Source organism: Alosa alosa, chromosome 12, assembly GCF_017589495.1.
Source record: "Alosa alosa isolate M-15738 ecotype Scorff River chromosome 12, AALO_Geno_1.1, whole genome shotgun sequence".
Taxonomy (NCBI): domain Eukaryota; kingdom Metazoa; phylum Chordata; class Actinopteri; order Clupeiformes; family Clupeidae; genus Alosa; species Alosa alosa.
This window is the reverse complement of record NC_063200.1, coordinates 26,445,250-26,459,975: the sequence shown is the minus strand read 5'-3', so window position 1 is coordinate 26,459,975 and position 14,726 is coordinate 26,445,250. Positions and strand designations below refer to the sequence as shown.

The following is a 14,726-nucleotide window of genomic DNA, read 5'->3' as shown; positions in this document are numbered from 1 at the left end:
GATCAGTACTCTGTGTGAGGGATTTCTTCCTGCCTCTGTGTTTCAGCTGCAGAGCACCATCCGAGAGCACAGAGACGGAGGCAACGCAGGTGGAGTCTTCAGCCGGTACAACATCATCAAGGTGAGCCACCTCCACCACCTCTCTCTCTCTCTCTCTCTCTCTCTCTCTCTCTCTCTCTCTCTCTCTCTCTCTCTGTCTTTCTGTCCACACATCTCTATGTGTAGAACACTGCAGCACAACAATGCAGCCGCCGGGAAGAATTAAAATTGTGTGTGTGTGGGGGGGTTCAGGGAAAGATGAATGAGATGGTTGCTCCTTGTAAGTAATGAGCTGTTTAAGTAAATAAGGTCTTTGTAATGGTTGTACATAGATTATCATTGATTGGAAGTGGGTTAAGGAGATGAGGATTTCCTCCATACTAAGAACTGGCATGGACATGGATGCCAAATCCCCTTTTATCAAAATATTTCGTGAACATTTAAGGACGGTTTTAGCAAAACAAAACCCTGAGTGACTGAATTGCATCCCTTTGATTTGACTCAGATTGTAAGTCAGTAACAAACTATTGAAGAAGGGAGTGGATAACTTAACTGATGTGGTTATCTGTAAATGATCATATGACTGTTAGTTGTGAGATATCGTTATTGATGCATGCGGTGTTTATGTTTGAACCTACAGATACAGAAGGTGGTGAACAAGAAGCTTCGGGAGCGATACGCACACAGACAGAAAGAGATTGCCGATGAGAACCACAATCACCACAATGAGCGGATGCTCTTCCACGGTACACTGTCCTCCTCCTCCTCTTCCTCCTGCTCCTCTTCCTCCTCCTTCTTCTCCCTCCTCCTCTTCTCATCTCCTATCATCCCTCTTTCAGCCCCACCACTCCACTCATTTGCCAAGAGACTCTCTTTCTCTGTTTGTAATTATACATATTGTGCTTTGTTGCTGCAGCCATTTGTCCTAATGTTTTTGTGATGGAGCCTGAAATGTGTTTGCTAATCGTTGGGTAGGAGAGCCCAGCCACGACCCCTGCACATCCTAATCTGAATGATGCATCACCGTGCCTTGCCCTCAACATTAACACTAATTACCTGCCACTATAAGTTACTGTTAACCCAACACAATGCCCCTTCCCTCATCATACCCCCTCCTGTGGTCAATCTCTGCCAAGTAGCCATAGCGTCAAAAAAAGACTAATGACGACTGTCCAGCCCTCTGTGAGCGTGACGAATGGAACACAGTGACCTCATGCGTTTCAGCCACTCTCTTACATGACCCGTAAAGAGTGTGATCAATAGCCGGTTAGAGGACGACGGGTAGACTGACTGCGAGCTCAATGTGGGCCACATTATCATGCCTCATGAACGTTCGATCGCTCATAATAACGTTAGCACGGGCGCAGCGCCAGGATTTGCATTTAATATAATTAGATAGGCCTTAAAATGAAATGAGTCGGGAGTAATTTGCACGGCTGCGGAGGAGATTATGGTATGTGTGCGAGTTCCGTATGCGGTGTAATACAAACATGCCAGGCATGGGTGGCACTGTTTATGCCTCATAGGTTTCTGTTGTACAGCCATTAGGACAGGCGGTGTATGTATAGCTATGTTCAGGTTTTCCTCTGCTGGTTTTAATGTCTGTTATGCCCCCCCCCCCCACCCTGTGTCATCCTCTCTGTCCTTCGTCTCTGACAGGCTCTCCGTTCATCAATGCCATCATCCACAAGGGCTTCGATGAGAGGCACGCCTACATCGGGGGCATGTTCGGCGCCGGCATCTACTTTGCCGAGAACTCGTCCAAGAGTAATCAGTACGTGTACGGCATCGGGGGCGGCACCGGTTGCCCCACCCATAAAGACCGCTCCTGCTACATCTGCCACAGGTGAGCGGGAGCAAAGAGAGAGGGAACGGGAGAGGGGCAGGAGAAAAGATGGGAGAGATGAGCATGAGTACACTTCAACTTGGACAACTTTTTGGAGTTCCAAGGGTGGTTCATACACACACAACCTCAAACTTACAGCCAAGTAGTTATGTCAGAGGCCACAGATGCACTAGGGCAGCAGTATGGAGAGCAGTTTAAGAACTGTAAAGATAAGTAAGATAAAATTAAGTGATAAAATGAAATGCATACAATAAAATAATACAAAATACTATACTGATTTGACAAAGTAATAAATAGTATTAAAGTGGTCATTTTAGAATGACTACTCTCTGTGTTTAGTAGCCTGATAGCCGAAGGAATGTGCACAGCTGGCTGTGTTGTAAAGCTTTATTGTACATGTTTTACCGCAAACATTGCCTTCAGATCATTCCCGCATGCTTGTGACTGCACACATGACTACATATGATATAACTGTCCTCAGGTCTGACTCCACTCTCCCTCTCCCCTCTCCTCTCTTTATGCAGACAAATGCTGTTCTGCCGGGTGACACTGGGCAAGTCCTTCCTGCAGTTCAGTGCCATGAAGATGGCCCACGCACCCCCCGGCCATCACTCGGTCATCGGGAGGCCCAGCGTCAATGGTCTGGCCTACGCCGAGTACGTCATCTACCGGGGAGAACAGGTGAGTGTCGGCCTCATTTACAGACAGAAGGACAAACAAACATGGAACAAAGTAGCTCTGCTGGTACAGTGGCACCATCAACATTGACCTTGGCCTTAGCCTTTCCTGACTGTGGAAAATTTGTATTCGGTAATGTATTTGTAGTTTAGTTTTGTGTACTTGCTAAAAAGTTTTTTTCTTTTGGATTCAAGGATACCTTCACAAGATTGCTTGAGCTTTTTCATGTTGAATTATGTTTGTCAAACGTTTCTTTGAAGAATTGTTAAGTCTTCAAGTACTTAACCGCACATGTAATGTAGATTGCTAACAAATGTGTACTTGGTGTACATTAGTGCAGGTGTTTGCTATCTCTGGCTCAGCCTCTAACCAGCGTGCCCTCTGGACTCTGTCCCGCAGGCGTACCCAGAGTACCTGATCACGTACCAGATCCTGAAGCCGGAGAGTACAACGCCACCGACAGCCGCTGGGGAGCAGAAGTCCTAGTGCCCGTCCTTTTCTCTCTCCCCCCTCGACCCCCCTAACACCCACCCACCCCCTACGACTCCCCCACCCCCCGCTCAGGCCTTACGGAGGCCAGTTAGACTGTTACCCAGCACCCCCCCTACTTCACAAGCATTCTGGCCTATATTGTTGCCTCACCAAGCTCACACTTACAAACACACACGCACATGCTCATCCTCACCAGTTCTCTAGGGATAGTTCCTCTTGAATTTTTGTTTTTTAAATTAAATTTTCAGAAACATTCATCACACGTACTAATGGTAATGCTCTGTTTCCCTGGACTGATGTTTTTATTTATCAAGCGGATGTTTTTTTTTTTTTTTTCCCTTGGTGAGTTTGTTTACATGAATGTGTTGCCTTTACCAGCCAAGCTCTCCCAATCCTCCCCACGGCTTACTCCGATTGGCCAATTCAGTGTTCCCAAGAGAGTGCACCCCCCACTCCCAGCATGCCTTGCCCTTTACGGTCATAGGTTGGAGTTGGGGGGGTGTAGTGGGATAGTTCTTGGGGTCGGAGAGGGCAAGGAGGAAAGGTTTGTTTGGTTGGAGCAGCTCCGAACGCTGCTGGAGTCTCTGCAGGATCTCTTTTGAGTGAGAAGGAAGATGAGACAACCAAGTAACCTCTACCCAGCCCAACTTCAAATACATCAAAACTCCATCAGAGCCTAAACAAGATCATCCTACCCACACTATTATACACTCATCACAATGTCAGCTATTTGTAAATCATGACTGATATATGTTTGTTCAATTACTGTCACCAATTTGTTTTTGTTTTTTTAAAGAGAACTCTAGACACACTAACATATGGACCATGGCATCATGTAATCAACAGGGGACCCGTTTGCTCAGTTTTACCTATTTTATTGCCTCTCTTCTCCTCTGTGATGTCCAGTGAACCTTTGTGAACCTCGACTCGTGTTGTAACTTGTTTTTTCCCCTTTCCTAATGAATTGTACTGAAAGCCTTAGATGGGGTTCCCAATGGCTCACAGAGAGAAGATGTCTAGACTGTGTATATTTACTAGAGGGGTCTGAAGAATCAAGCTTTGAATTGTATATTATTATTTTTTTTTATTTTGCACAGGATTTAAAACCTAAAAAGAACATCTGACCTTTTCATAACCCATAACTGGTTCACCTGACCCCTTTTTGCTCACCTTTGTAAAAGAATTTGCACTTTCAGATGGGAATGATTTAATATCATTCAATAATCATTTTTAAAGTTAACCTTTAGAGAGAGAGATAGAGAAAAAAAAAACATGAATTATCCAGTTATGTGTACAGGTTCTGATAATGGACTAAGGCCTTTCTAAGAAGCTTTGGATGTTTCCCTAATGAAGAGAGTGGGTTTTATTAGTACTGTAAGTAATAACAGTGGTTTCCTTTGTAATTTTCCTTTATTATTTTTTTTTCTCTCTTCAGGAGGAAACCCCGCAGGTGGTTGAACTTTTGGTTTCCTCTTTATTATTTTTAAATTGGATTTGTTAACATAAAGGAGATGATTTGTCTCTGCCTCAGTCATTCCAGCTCAGATACTCTGGAGTAAAGGTGATATACTGACAGGTTTTTTTTTTTTTTCGGAGTTAACTTCGATAATGTTAAAACACTACTGATACAACAGCAGCTCAGTCCTCAGAGGAGCGCGCGCTGCACTGTGGAAATGGAGAGGAGACCCAAGGGGAAGAGATGAGGTCGCTGGCCTGAAGCTCGACGCCCTTCTTGCAAGCAGGTCATGGTGGTGGCACTAAAGCTCTGTTTGTTCTGTTTCATTCTGTTTTTGTTTCGGTGGGGTGAAAGAGCGTCTTGGTTTTGTGTCACTTTAGGTGTTTTGTCCTGGTGTCATTGCCACACCTCGGCCACGCTTTGACGCATTTGTACAGACAAACATTTGTTTTTCCCACGTTCCTGCTCAACTCCGTTGAACACTCCCTCCCCTACCCCTGGCGCTCAGGTCCCAGAATGCTCTTCTCTTCACAGCTTGGGGAGCACAGATGACCCAGGGTCGTTGCAGGGCCCCTTAATTGTCAACATCACCTCCCCTCAACGGAGGTTCTCGATTGCACCTCCCTTCTCCCCACTCCTCTCCCCCACCACAAGGAGAGAGAATTGATCTCCTCCGCCTTCCACCGAACTGCTATTTTTCTTTCTTGTGTTTATTTGCATTTTTTTTTCCTTTATTTTTTTCTGTGTACTACATACTGATTGTGGTCAATTTGCCACACACACACACACACACACACACACAAAGACATAAACCTGATAAACACTCCAGTAATGTAAATCAGTCTTAATAAAGTACAGATGTCTCATGAAAACGGTGTCCTCTTCTTTTTTTCTGAAGATGAAATATGTTTGCAAAACAAAATAATCAAGGTTTTTTTTACCCGGCTGTAAATAATAAATGAGACCATATGCCATGCTGCTTGTGCTTAGCGGAAACCCATGGCAGACCTTGAATTTCTTTAAACTCGGTGTGCCAAATAAATTATGTAGCATTTAACCTTGTTTCCTGATGATTCTTTTTATGGTCAGTTTGTAAAGTTTAGGCAAAGTAGGAAATAACGTTAGGAATCACTGATCAATGTGATTGGTAAGGCTGGACCAATGATTTCAAAGCTGCAAGTGTTGCAAACGTTTCCCAATCGAGAGTTACCAGACTATTTAAGTCTGGATTTTTCCAGGCTATGTTCGATTAGGCCTAGTATGTCTCAATTTGCTTCAATGAAAGAACTTCTTGTTCAAGCCATCGTAAAGTGCAGACTCCTAACTTTCAGATTAGTCGTTCCTATATAAATAGTCTAGGCCAGGGGCGCTGCTAGCAAATTTGGGCCCCATGATGGACAATAATTCTGCCCCCCCAAGTTCGATGCAAGCCACAGAAGCGTCTCTCCATGCAGGTATTATTGTCGGCCACATGGTGGCGGTGTTGACTTTTTACAGTTTTGGATTGCTTTAATTATGGTCTCAAATAATTTGTTTGCATAATGCCGTTATTACTAGCCAAATACACCAATACTTTGTTTGGAAATTGTCAAACGTTCCACAATATGATGCTTTCGTTAAGATGAATAAATGGTTTGAATCACAAAAACATACTAAGTATCATCAGCACAGCTTTTGCCTCTATGGGTAGGCCTGCTTATTCTATTTTGGTAAACATGATAATTTCCCTTTGAATGGCATTTTCATCGTTAGGGTTTCCCATTAACTGGTCAAATAAATTGTGATGGCCATTTTGGAGCTTGGGTCTCGTTTTGCATGGTTTCTTTTCCATTCTGTTGTATAAGTAGGCTATACTCTTTTGATCCCGTGAGGGAAATTTGGTCTCTGCTTTTATCCCAATCCGTGAATTAGTGAAATACACTCAGCACACACAATCCCAGCGCAGTGAGCAACTGCAACAACAGCGGCGCTCAGGAAGCAGTGAGGGGTTAGGTCCCTTGCTCAAGGGCACTACAGCCGTGCCTACTGGTCGGGGTTCGAACGGCAACCCTAAAAGTCCGAAGCGCTAACCAGTAGGCCACGGCTGCCCCAAATAAAACTATTACTATATTACTGAATGGACAGGTTAAAGGATAATGTCTATATTAGAAACAATTCACATAAGAACAGTCACACAGAGAGAAAGACCAGGGAGATATTCCAAGTACGTTGTTGCATAGGTAGTGGCATACATGGGTAAGTTAACTAAGAGTAAGAGGTAAACATCCTACAAGAGCCCCATGGCATTGTTTTGTAATGAAGCCATACAGCTCTTCTATTGGGAGGTTTACCACTTACTGAGTTAACTTACCCAGGTTTTTCACTAAACCACATACTTGGAATACACCCCAGAAGTCTTCAGCACAGTGTGAGGTGTCTTTTGACACCTCACACCCTGCATTCTCTTCATCTGTGCTTTAGGGGCTGTCTTTTTTAGATATAGATGCTAGATTTATCTGTTGTGCAAGCAGTATTCACATGGGTGCTGGTGTTTATATATATATATATATTTATATAATATATAATATTGTATTTATCTTTAAACTCCATCCATTCAATAACTCCATTGTTATAATGTATTGTTTGTTTAACAAAATGTTTCTGATTTTAAACTGAATGTAAACATAATTCTCACATCTTCTTGAACCAAGCCTGACTAAATCTAGTAGGCTAACTGTGAAAAGGTTCTTCTTCATCCACTGGAATGTCCTTTTTAAAGATTTTGTCTAACAGCATTATATATAATGTCACAATTATAGATTGTGTATTGCTTAACAGGCCTATTAGATATTGTTTGTTTTTTGCAACTTCAATGATTGATGCCACACACAGACTTAAGAACATTGTTATATTTAACAATGAATCTGCAGAAATAAATAAAATGTACATACCATACATCAAAACAAGAGGAATTCTCTACAACTCCAACCTTTCTCAAATGATATTGCCTTAGAGAGTCAATAACATTTCAATGAACAGATAAAAAGTATTGCATTCTTCAGTGATTGTTGACAAAATGTACACATTTTCATTTTCATTGACCTACTCTAAACAGTATAACGGATGGGCATTAGAAATATCAGCTACCACCTACTCCAATGTGCAAAAAAAAAAAAAAAAAAAAAAAAAAAAATCACAATATTGCATCACTTAAAAGTGCTCTATAAAAGGTGCCCACATTCTCTAAACCAAATGAAAGCTGAGTCTCATACCCCCACCCCTCAAGAGCCAGGGTGGTATGGTTTGTAAAAGTTATGACAACATAATTTGGCTAATATTTTGAAGGCAGATATTATGATTGAAATGCAATTTTTTTTTCATGGAGCTGTGAGTCTAAATTCACTGTTGGCTTAAAAAAAAAGGTTTCTGGATGACGACAGAATCTCAGAATCTCTTCTCAGAGTTACAGTGTATTTGGGTAATGTTGATTGTGTTTTACAGGTCAAGTTGACCGTCTCATAATCTTATCAATTGAGCATGGTTACCAATCTTACTCCTCTTTCAAGGTTGTCTACGGTTACATTGATAACCCGACAGCATGCCCTACCTCTCTTCTTAAGAGAGCAATCCAATGGTGAAACACCACAGTGTGTGCAGACTCAGGAGAACATTCCTATATATTTTTTTTTTTGAGAACTCCACAGTCATCGATAAGGCATAAAGCTGAAATAATTTCTGAGCTTTTTTGCGTATAAATTAGCAAGGAACAAAAATCATAAGTTAAACAAAGAGATGAAAAAAGAAAAAAAAAAAACACACTCACACACACCATCAAGACAAAAAGAAACTCATGGGGGAAATAAAACAAACAAGACTGCAGTGCTTTGGTGGCCACTGGGAAGTAAGAAGAAAACATTATTGCTCTACTCAATGAGGAAACAGAGACGGAGGCTAGCGTCTCTATTGCAGTTTAAATGCAGTGTCTCAAGATCGGTCCATGGGTCCATATGTGTACAATGGCAAAGGGGGGGAAAAAATAAAAAGGGCAGGGATGATCCAAAAAAGCGCTCTCTAAACAAAAAAATAAAATAAACATAAAAGTCTCTTGTACCTTCTGGGTTCAAGGCACAGCCAAAGAACGTATCGTATAGTAATACACTTGACCGTGAACTGCAGTCCTGTTGGAAATTTGTCAGGACTAACTGACATGGCAAAGTGAGATTAGGACGGCCATGTTGTTTTCGAGCGTCACTGCCACGTGAGACACCCGACTCTTCATCCTCTTCTCCTGTGCTCCAACATTTAAGTGTGACAGTGAATGAACTCATAGTAAAGGATTCTGTGATACAGTCCCACCCGGTGGAAACAACTGTGTGTTTGTGTGTGTGTGTGTGTGTGTGTGTGTGTGAGTTTGTGTGTGTGTGGGGGGGAGATGGAGAGTGGTCGGAAACAGGAAGCCCAGAGAGCAAGGTGCAGTGCCTGTCAGAGCTGAGGGGGCCTCCTGGACTGCCTCAGGAAGTCAGAGTACTGCTGAGTTTACACTGGGGATTAATGTCCTCACACTCGTTTCTCCTCTATCCCTCCATCCCTCCTTCTCTCTCTCTCTCTCTCTCACACACTCTTGTTTTCAGTCATTCTCCTCTCACCAAGCAGCAGTATCAGTGTCAGAGTTCGGAAGCCACCTTAGGAAATGAGAGCTAGGCCCGTCGGGCTGCGATGTGATTCATGACTGTTAATGTTCAAACGTGTCCGTCCTCGGAAGTCCGGTCCAGTGTATAAAACGCTGCGGCGGTGGCAGCCTGCCGGAGCAGGTTTCTGCAGCTGGGGTTTCAGTTGGGGGAAAGGGGGGCAGTGGACGAGAGCTCGTCTTTCGACTGCTCCGCCTCCTAGCAGATCTGTGTCCAGGTTAGACGTGACAATTGTGAGGCCAGAAACAAACCAAAAAAATGCCCCTACAACACACAATCTGCATCAACCCCCACACACACACACACACACCAGCTTTGGGCAGTAAAAAACAAAGCAAGTCTCTGTTGTGCGAGTGAGTCTCTTAAGGCCACGGCCTGGGCTCCACGTATCAGCAGCTGGGCGACGTGGTGATGGGGTTCTGCAAGTAGGAGAGGCTACTGGGCTGTCCGTGCCCGTGGGCCGCTGCCGCCGCCACCACCGACACCGGGAAGCTGAAGATGTACGTGGGCGAGGCGGGTACCGAGGAAGACTTGGAGCCCAGCGTGGTGGCACCAGGACTGGCCGCCTCGGCCGCGCAGCTGGTGGCCAGTACCTGCGACTCGAACTGCAGCAGCTGACCCATGAAGCTGAAGTTGGGCGAGATGATGCTGCGCCGCTGCTTGACGAACTCAAAGGCCTCCTCCAGCCGCACGCGTTTCTTCATCATCAGGTAGGCCAGGCAGATGGTGGCCGAGCGCGAGATCCCTGCGTGGCAGTGCACTAGCACGCGCCCGTTGGAGTCCTTCACCGAGTCTGGGGGGCAGAGAGGAGGAGGTGCCGGTCAGACTCACGTTGAAAATGAAATTTACACATTATGGCAGATCATGGTATATAACATGTTATGTACTGTAACCCCTGCTGCTACTGTGAAAGAATACTAAAAGACAATAAGAATGATTTGCAGTAGCTACTTGCAGTAGCTGATTTTGGAGACCGGCCATCTTTTTTATTCTAGATCATGGTATAAAGATATATTGAGGGTGTCGAAAAAACTGCACTTAAAATCTGAAATTGGACTTGGGGATGAGGTCATACCACTGTAATGACTGTCTTATGGATCACTTACGTGTGATGTATCACAAAATCTTTTCTGTGAATAGTCACTGAATACATTTCCTTTCTTCAGCATGACTAATTTACTGTCACATGCTGCCCCCTACACCACCTCAGCCAGACAAATAGACAAATGCCTCCAATAAATTCCAGATATACCCCATTGGCCTCTTGGCCACTGAATCACATAAACATGGCCACCCTGTCGAGACTAATGACCCGGTAATTAAAAGTAAGACAAGAACTGGGCGGCGGTAACAAAGATGGCCACGCAGTGCTTGAGCAGCGGTCTCCGGCAGCTGTCGAGCGAGGAGGCTGCGGTGAGCCCTGTCAGTGTTTTCTCAGCTGTTCAGTGGACTGTCTGCATGAGCCCTGCTCTTAATTACACATGGATTAGTGTTCTGTGCCCATATTCAAACACCCGCACAAGCATACACTGATCTACGTTAGCCCCAATACCAAGCACCCAAGAACTGAGGATGAGTCAGACACTGGTCCCTCAGCTCCACTCTGACGCAGGCACACACACACACACACAGAGACACGCACACCTAAAGATACTCTAGAATGCGGCAAGCCCATTGGAGGGCTGTGCATCTCTGCAGCTGCTCTGATGAGGATGTTTGGAGAGAGAGAGAGCCGTGCCACTGATTTGGTCTACAGAAATGGCATCTGAAGAATCCCCGCCCCACCCCTTTCCGTATGGAAATCCCTACCAGTAGGGAGACCCCATACTGTTGCCTCCACCCACGCCCCAGAACCCTCCTTCCCTAACACCGCCTCAAAGCATCTCCTTCCTATTTACTTTCTTCCATCCAAGACAACACACCCAACATTTTGTATCTTAGGAATCTCTTTATAGTCAAATTTGGATCTCTGAATGAGAATCTCTTCACACCAAATGGCTTCAGTACCATGCATTCACTCTGGTGTGGATTTTCTATTTATTTCCAATATATCTAATGAGGTTTTTCATTCTGTATAAATACTACAATAAATTTGCATTTTCATACAGGCAGACGAGTGTATATAAAAGACATAAAATAAATATTTATGGTGTCAGTATGAGGAAAATATTGTTATGATGACAACGTAATATGGAACTTACCAATAAACTCAATGGCTTCAATAAACCATGAGCTGATGTCCTCTTTAATATTGTCCTCAACGGGAATGCACTTGTACTGGTATACACCCTCAAAATGATTGGGACAGTTTGACGATACATTCAGTAGAGCAGAAATCCCCATGCCATCCAACATATCCTTCTTAGAAGCGTGCAGCGCACTGCCGAGGAACAGAAACGGCAGGATTTCCACTGGACCACCCTAAGCAAACAAAGGAACAAACGCGGCAAATGAGAAGAGCTTGCGGGAGCGTTTTTTATCATGGGTATAATCAATAAAATGTGCAATAATAATGTGTATTCAATGACTATCATTTAGAAGCTCTCTATAAATAAACACACACGGTTGACTCAGGTGTGTCTGATGAGTCAAAAAAATATTTTCTAAGTCGAGTGCGGCCTACGGCTCAGTAAACAGGTATGGGTCGGGTCGCCAGGCCAACTGTCACAGCGGATGTGGCTGACTATTATGCCTTGTGATAATTCCTTTCTCTTTGCACACACCCACATACGCAATTAAAACCATGCGCCCTACATTCTCTGTGAGGTTATAGGACAGGCAGCAGTGAAAAACAAGCCATGGTTGTTTGAGGAGAAATAACGGCATCACAACAACGTTATAATGTTGTAATCCACCTAGTCATTTTTTTACAGAATTTGACGAAAAATATATTATTTTGTTGTTTGTCTTTCCCTTGATCAGGCCATAGCGTATTGATTCTGGACTGTTATGTCACTGCTTCCTAGTCTTAACGACAGGAAATGATCGATTATGTAAAACAGCCGTGAGTGTATCCGCCACATCACACCCCCTCGGCAGCGGGCAGAGTGCTTTTTATCAAACCGGAAAACTGTGCATAGCAGGATGTCAGGGGGGCTTTTGACATTACACAATGCAGGGCTTCCAGCTGACCTTATAGGCCTCGAAACAAATAATCGCCCGTTACCTGGTCGTGCTGAGGGGTTCCACAGGAGGTAAAGCTGGAGTCTATGACAGACAGAGGGGTGGTCGACGACGGCAATGATTTGGTTTTTAAACAAAAGTCTGGGTACTGAGAGAAGAATCTGTCGAAGCCTCCTGTGGGGAAAAAAACAGAGAGGGGATTATCATTAATGTTTTCTTTTTATTATTTTGCAAAAATGCAAAATGTGAACCACAAATGCAAATGGTGAATAGGCCCGTATTTTATTAATGCACTTCAGAAAACATTGAACAAAAGAGAGCACTTGCACATTACAGGCTAATTGTAAGCCTGTGCCTTTTGCAAAAACTATATATATATATATATATATATATATATATATATATATATATATATATATATGTGTGTGTGTGTGTGTGTAGCCTATAACTAAAATGATAATGATATATACCGTTATGATAAAGCTTTTATGAAAAGTATTGCTCTCTCGGCAACAATAATGCATTACGCATGGGATCATTGCGCATGGGTTTTCAAAGATTTGGCATGTGGTAGCCTAGTCTACATTGCAAATGTACTAAATTGGGCTTGCATGTTTGGACTGGAAAGTTTTCATCATTAAATACAGGTTACATATTAGGGAAATAAAATGGACTAAGCTTTGTTGATGCAGCTTGCAGTAGCTTACATTCCCGTCCACTGTGTTATGATTATCGGGATGACATCATACCAACATGCGTTGTTTGGGAGTACCCTATCTAAGAGTCTCTCAAGCGCCACTCTGTATCTCTCAGTGTTTACAGGTTTGTCCATTAAGATTAATATTGAGAAATAAGAATGAGAAATCAAGTTTAAGCTTATGTCCTAACGTAAAGGCAAAATAATGGCAAGCGGTGATTACAGCTTGCACTGGGAACACTCGCTATTATCAGATGCTGTGCTGATAGTGTCGACTCTCGAGTGAGTAACCTATTAATACGCAGCTGACATTTTAATGGCGACTTGGACGTTACAATAATGTCGCCCTGGACATCCAGGGAGATTGATTTGAATAGACTGTTACCTTTAAGGAGATATACTTCAGTTCCGAAGGTGTCCCTGTATATCGCATTAAGCACCAGTGTGATTGTGCTGTCCTCTTTTATTGTGTCCGCGTCCGGTGTCCTCTCGTCGTACAAAATAACTGCAGAATACAGTCCCGATTTTAATCTGCCTCTGGCTTCCTCGTCCCCCGACAGAATTTGGTCCAAACTGACCGAGCCCTTCGCCCGTCTTCGTACGATTGTGTTACAGCGAATGTTTACTGCGCTTCGGATATGTCCGGCGCTGTATGCCAGAAAAGATCTGCAGTCCAATACCAGACATTTTGCGCTGTCGTCCTTCAGCAACCTTTTCAAAACGCTGCAATCCATTTCGCGAAGTTCATCCATGGTAACCATTTTTTCACTTCGGGCTACCACACAAAGCTGAATTTGGGATAGTCCGTTGAAAATACACGGCGAATGCAAGTAGACAGTCATAAATCCAAAGCAGCTCCCGTGTAAGTTAATGCTGCTCTGTACCCTCCTGAGAGCATTAGCCTACTATCACAGCCAGTTACCTCTTTCCGTTTTATGAATGAGGCTCAGACGCCCGCTCCATAAAAGGGAGGCGGCGTCACAATGAAGGTGACGTCATCTACTAGCACCATTCATTAACTGTTCTTTCTTTTCTCCTCATTCATAAAAAGTCAACGATCAATGAGCAGCCCATAACGTCCTTTGCTATTCATTGACAGGAGACTTTGGTATAATTATCTTACTTTGCAAACGACAGACCTCGACGATTTCGCGTTGCTTTCCTTTAGTCTACACTAGGCTAGGTTACCTGTTAAAAAATCTTTAGTATAGCCTAACCTAACCCTTAAAGCCGTGTCTTTCCCTCGACTACACAATTAAACGCGTGTCGTAGCGTCACTGATGTATTCCATCTGCACACACTGTTCGGTAAATGATGATGACTGGCTATGCTGCTGCCCCATCCTGCAGCCGCGTCTCCCTGCTCCATTTTTCCGACGCGCTTCAACTGTGCGTTTTGCATGACAACGGAACAGTGAAACTAATAAGTGTTGCCGACCCACGCAGATTTATTCTATCTCATGCCTGGATTCAAGCACCGTTCATGTTCTACAGTTAATTATTGAAACCGTGCTCAAATCATTAAGTTAGGTCACGGTGACATTATGTCATTTCTATGCACTCATCTGTAGATAACATTTCTTTGTCTTTACCTTGGGCATCACACTTAAAACTGCAAGAGTGGTTGGTGTTTTTGCATTAGGCTACTATAATGTTTCATTGTGCACATAATGTTTCACATAGGGTAGACAACACATGGGTATCACATTGAAGTATAAAAGCATGCAGC

At 43.6% G+C, this 14,726-nt stretch overlaps 2 protein-coding genes across 5 annotated transcripts in view; one reads left to right on the top strand and one right to left on the bottom strand.

Moving 5' to 3' along the window:
* The window catches only part of tnksa (tankyrase, TRF1-interacting ankyrin-related ADP-ribose polymerase a), a 104,093-nt gene extending 101,009 nt beyond the window's left edge, over window positions 1-3,084 (top strand). For all 4 annotated transcript variants that reach the window (XM_048258893.1, XM_048258892.1, XM_048258894.1 and 1 more), the window contains 5 exons: window positions 47-121; window positions 680-785; window positions 1,699-1,885; window positions 2,410-2,566; window positions 2,963-3,084. In XM_048258893.1, coding sequence (XP_048114850.1) covers window positions 47-121; window positions 680-785; window positions 1,699-1,885; window positions 2,410-2,566; window positions 2,963-3,049 — 612 coding nt within the window. In that variant the 3' untranslated portion in view covers window positions 3,050-3,084. The remainder of the gene's footprint in view (window positions 1-46; window positions 122-679; window positions 786-1,698; window positions 1,886-2,409; window positions 2,567-2,962) is intronic.
* A 4,300-nt stretch (window positions 3,085-7,384) lies between these two features.
* dusp4 (dual specificity phosphatase 4) lies at window positions 7,385-14,124 on the bottom strand. The gene is made up of 4 exons (XM_048259536.1): window positions 13,384-14,124; window positions 12,345-12,475; window positions 11,380-11,599; window positions 7,385-9,971 (listed from the first exon to the last, which is right to left on the bottom strand). The coding sequence occupies exons 1-4, from the start codon at window positions 13,838-13,840 to the stop codon at window positions 9,568-9,570; spliced, it is 1,212 nt and encodes a 403-aa protein (XP_048115493.1). The 5' UTR covers window positions 13,841-14,124; the 3' UTR covers window positions 7,385-9,567.
* Between the last annotated feature and the right edge of the window lie 602 nt (window positions 14,125-14,726).

Bases quoted from the DNA above. Each gene is read 5' to 3' on its own strand.
- dusp4 (XM_048259536.1), bottom strand. From the start codon at position 13,840: ATGACTGTCTACTTGCATTCGCCGTGTATTTTCAACGGACTATCCCAA. The intron at 11,600-12,344 runs GTAACGGGCGAT...TTGTTTGCTTAG, and splicing joins GAACCCCTCAGCACGACCAG to GGTGGTCCAGTGGAAATCCT. The intron at 9,972-11,379 runs GTAAGTTCCATA...TCTGCCCCCCAG, and splicing joins TGAAGCCATTGAGTTTATTG to ACTCGGTGAAGGACTCCAAC.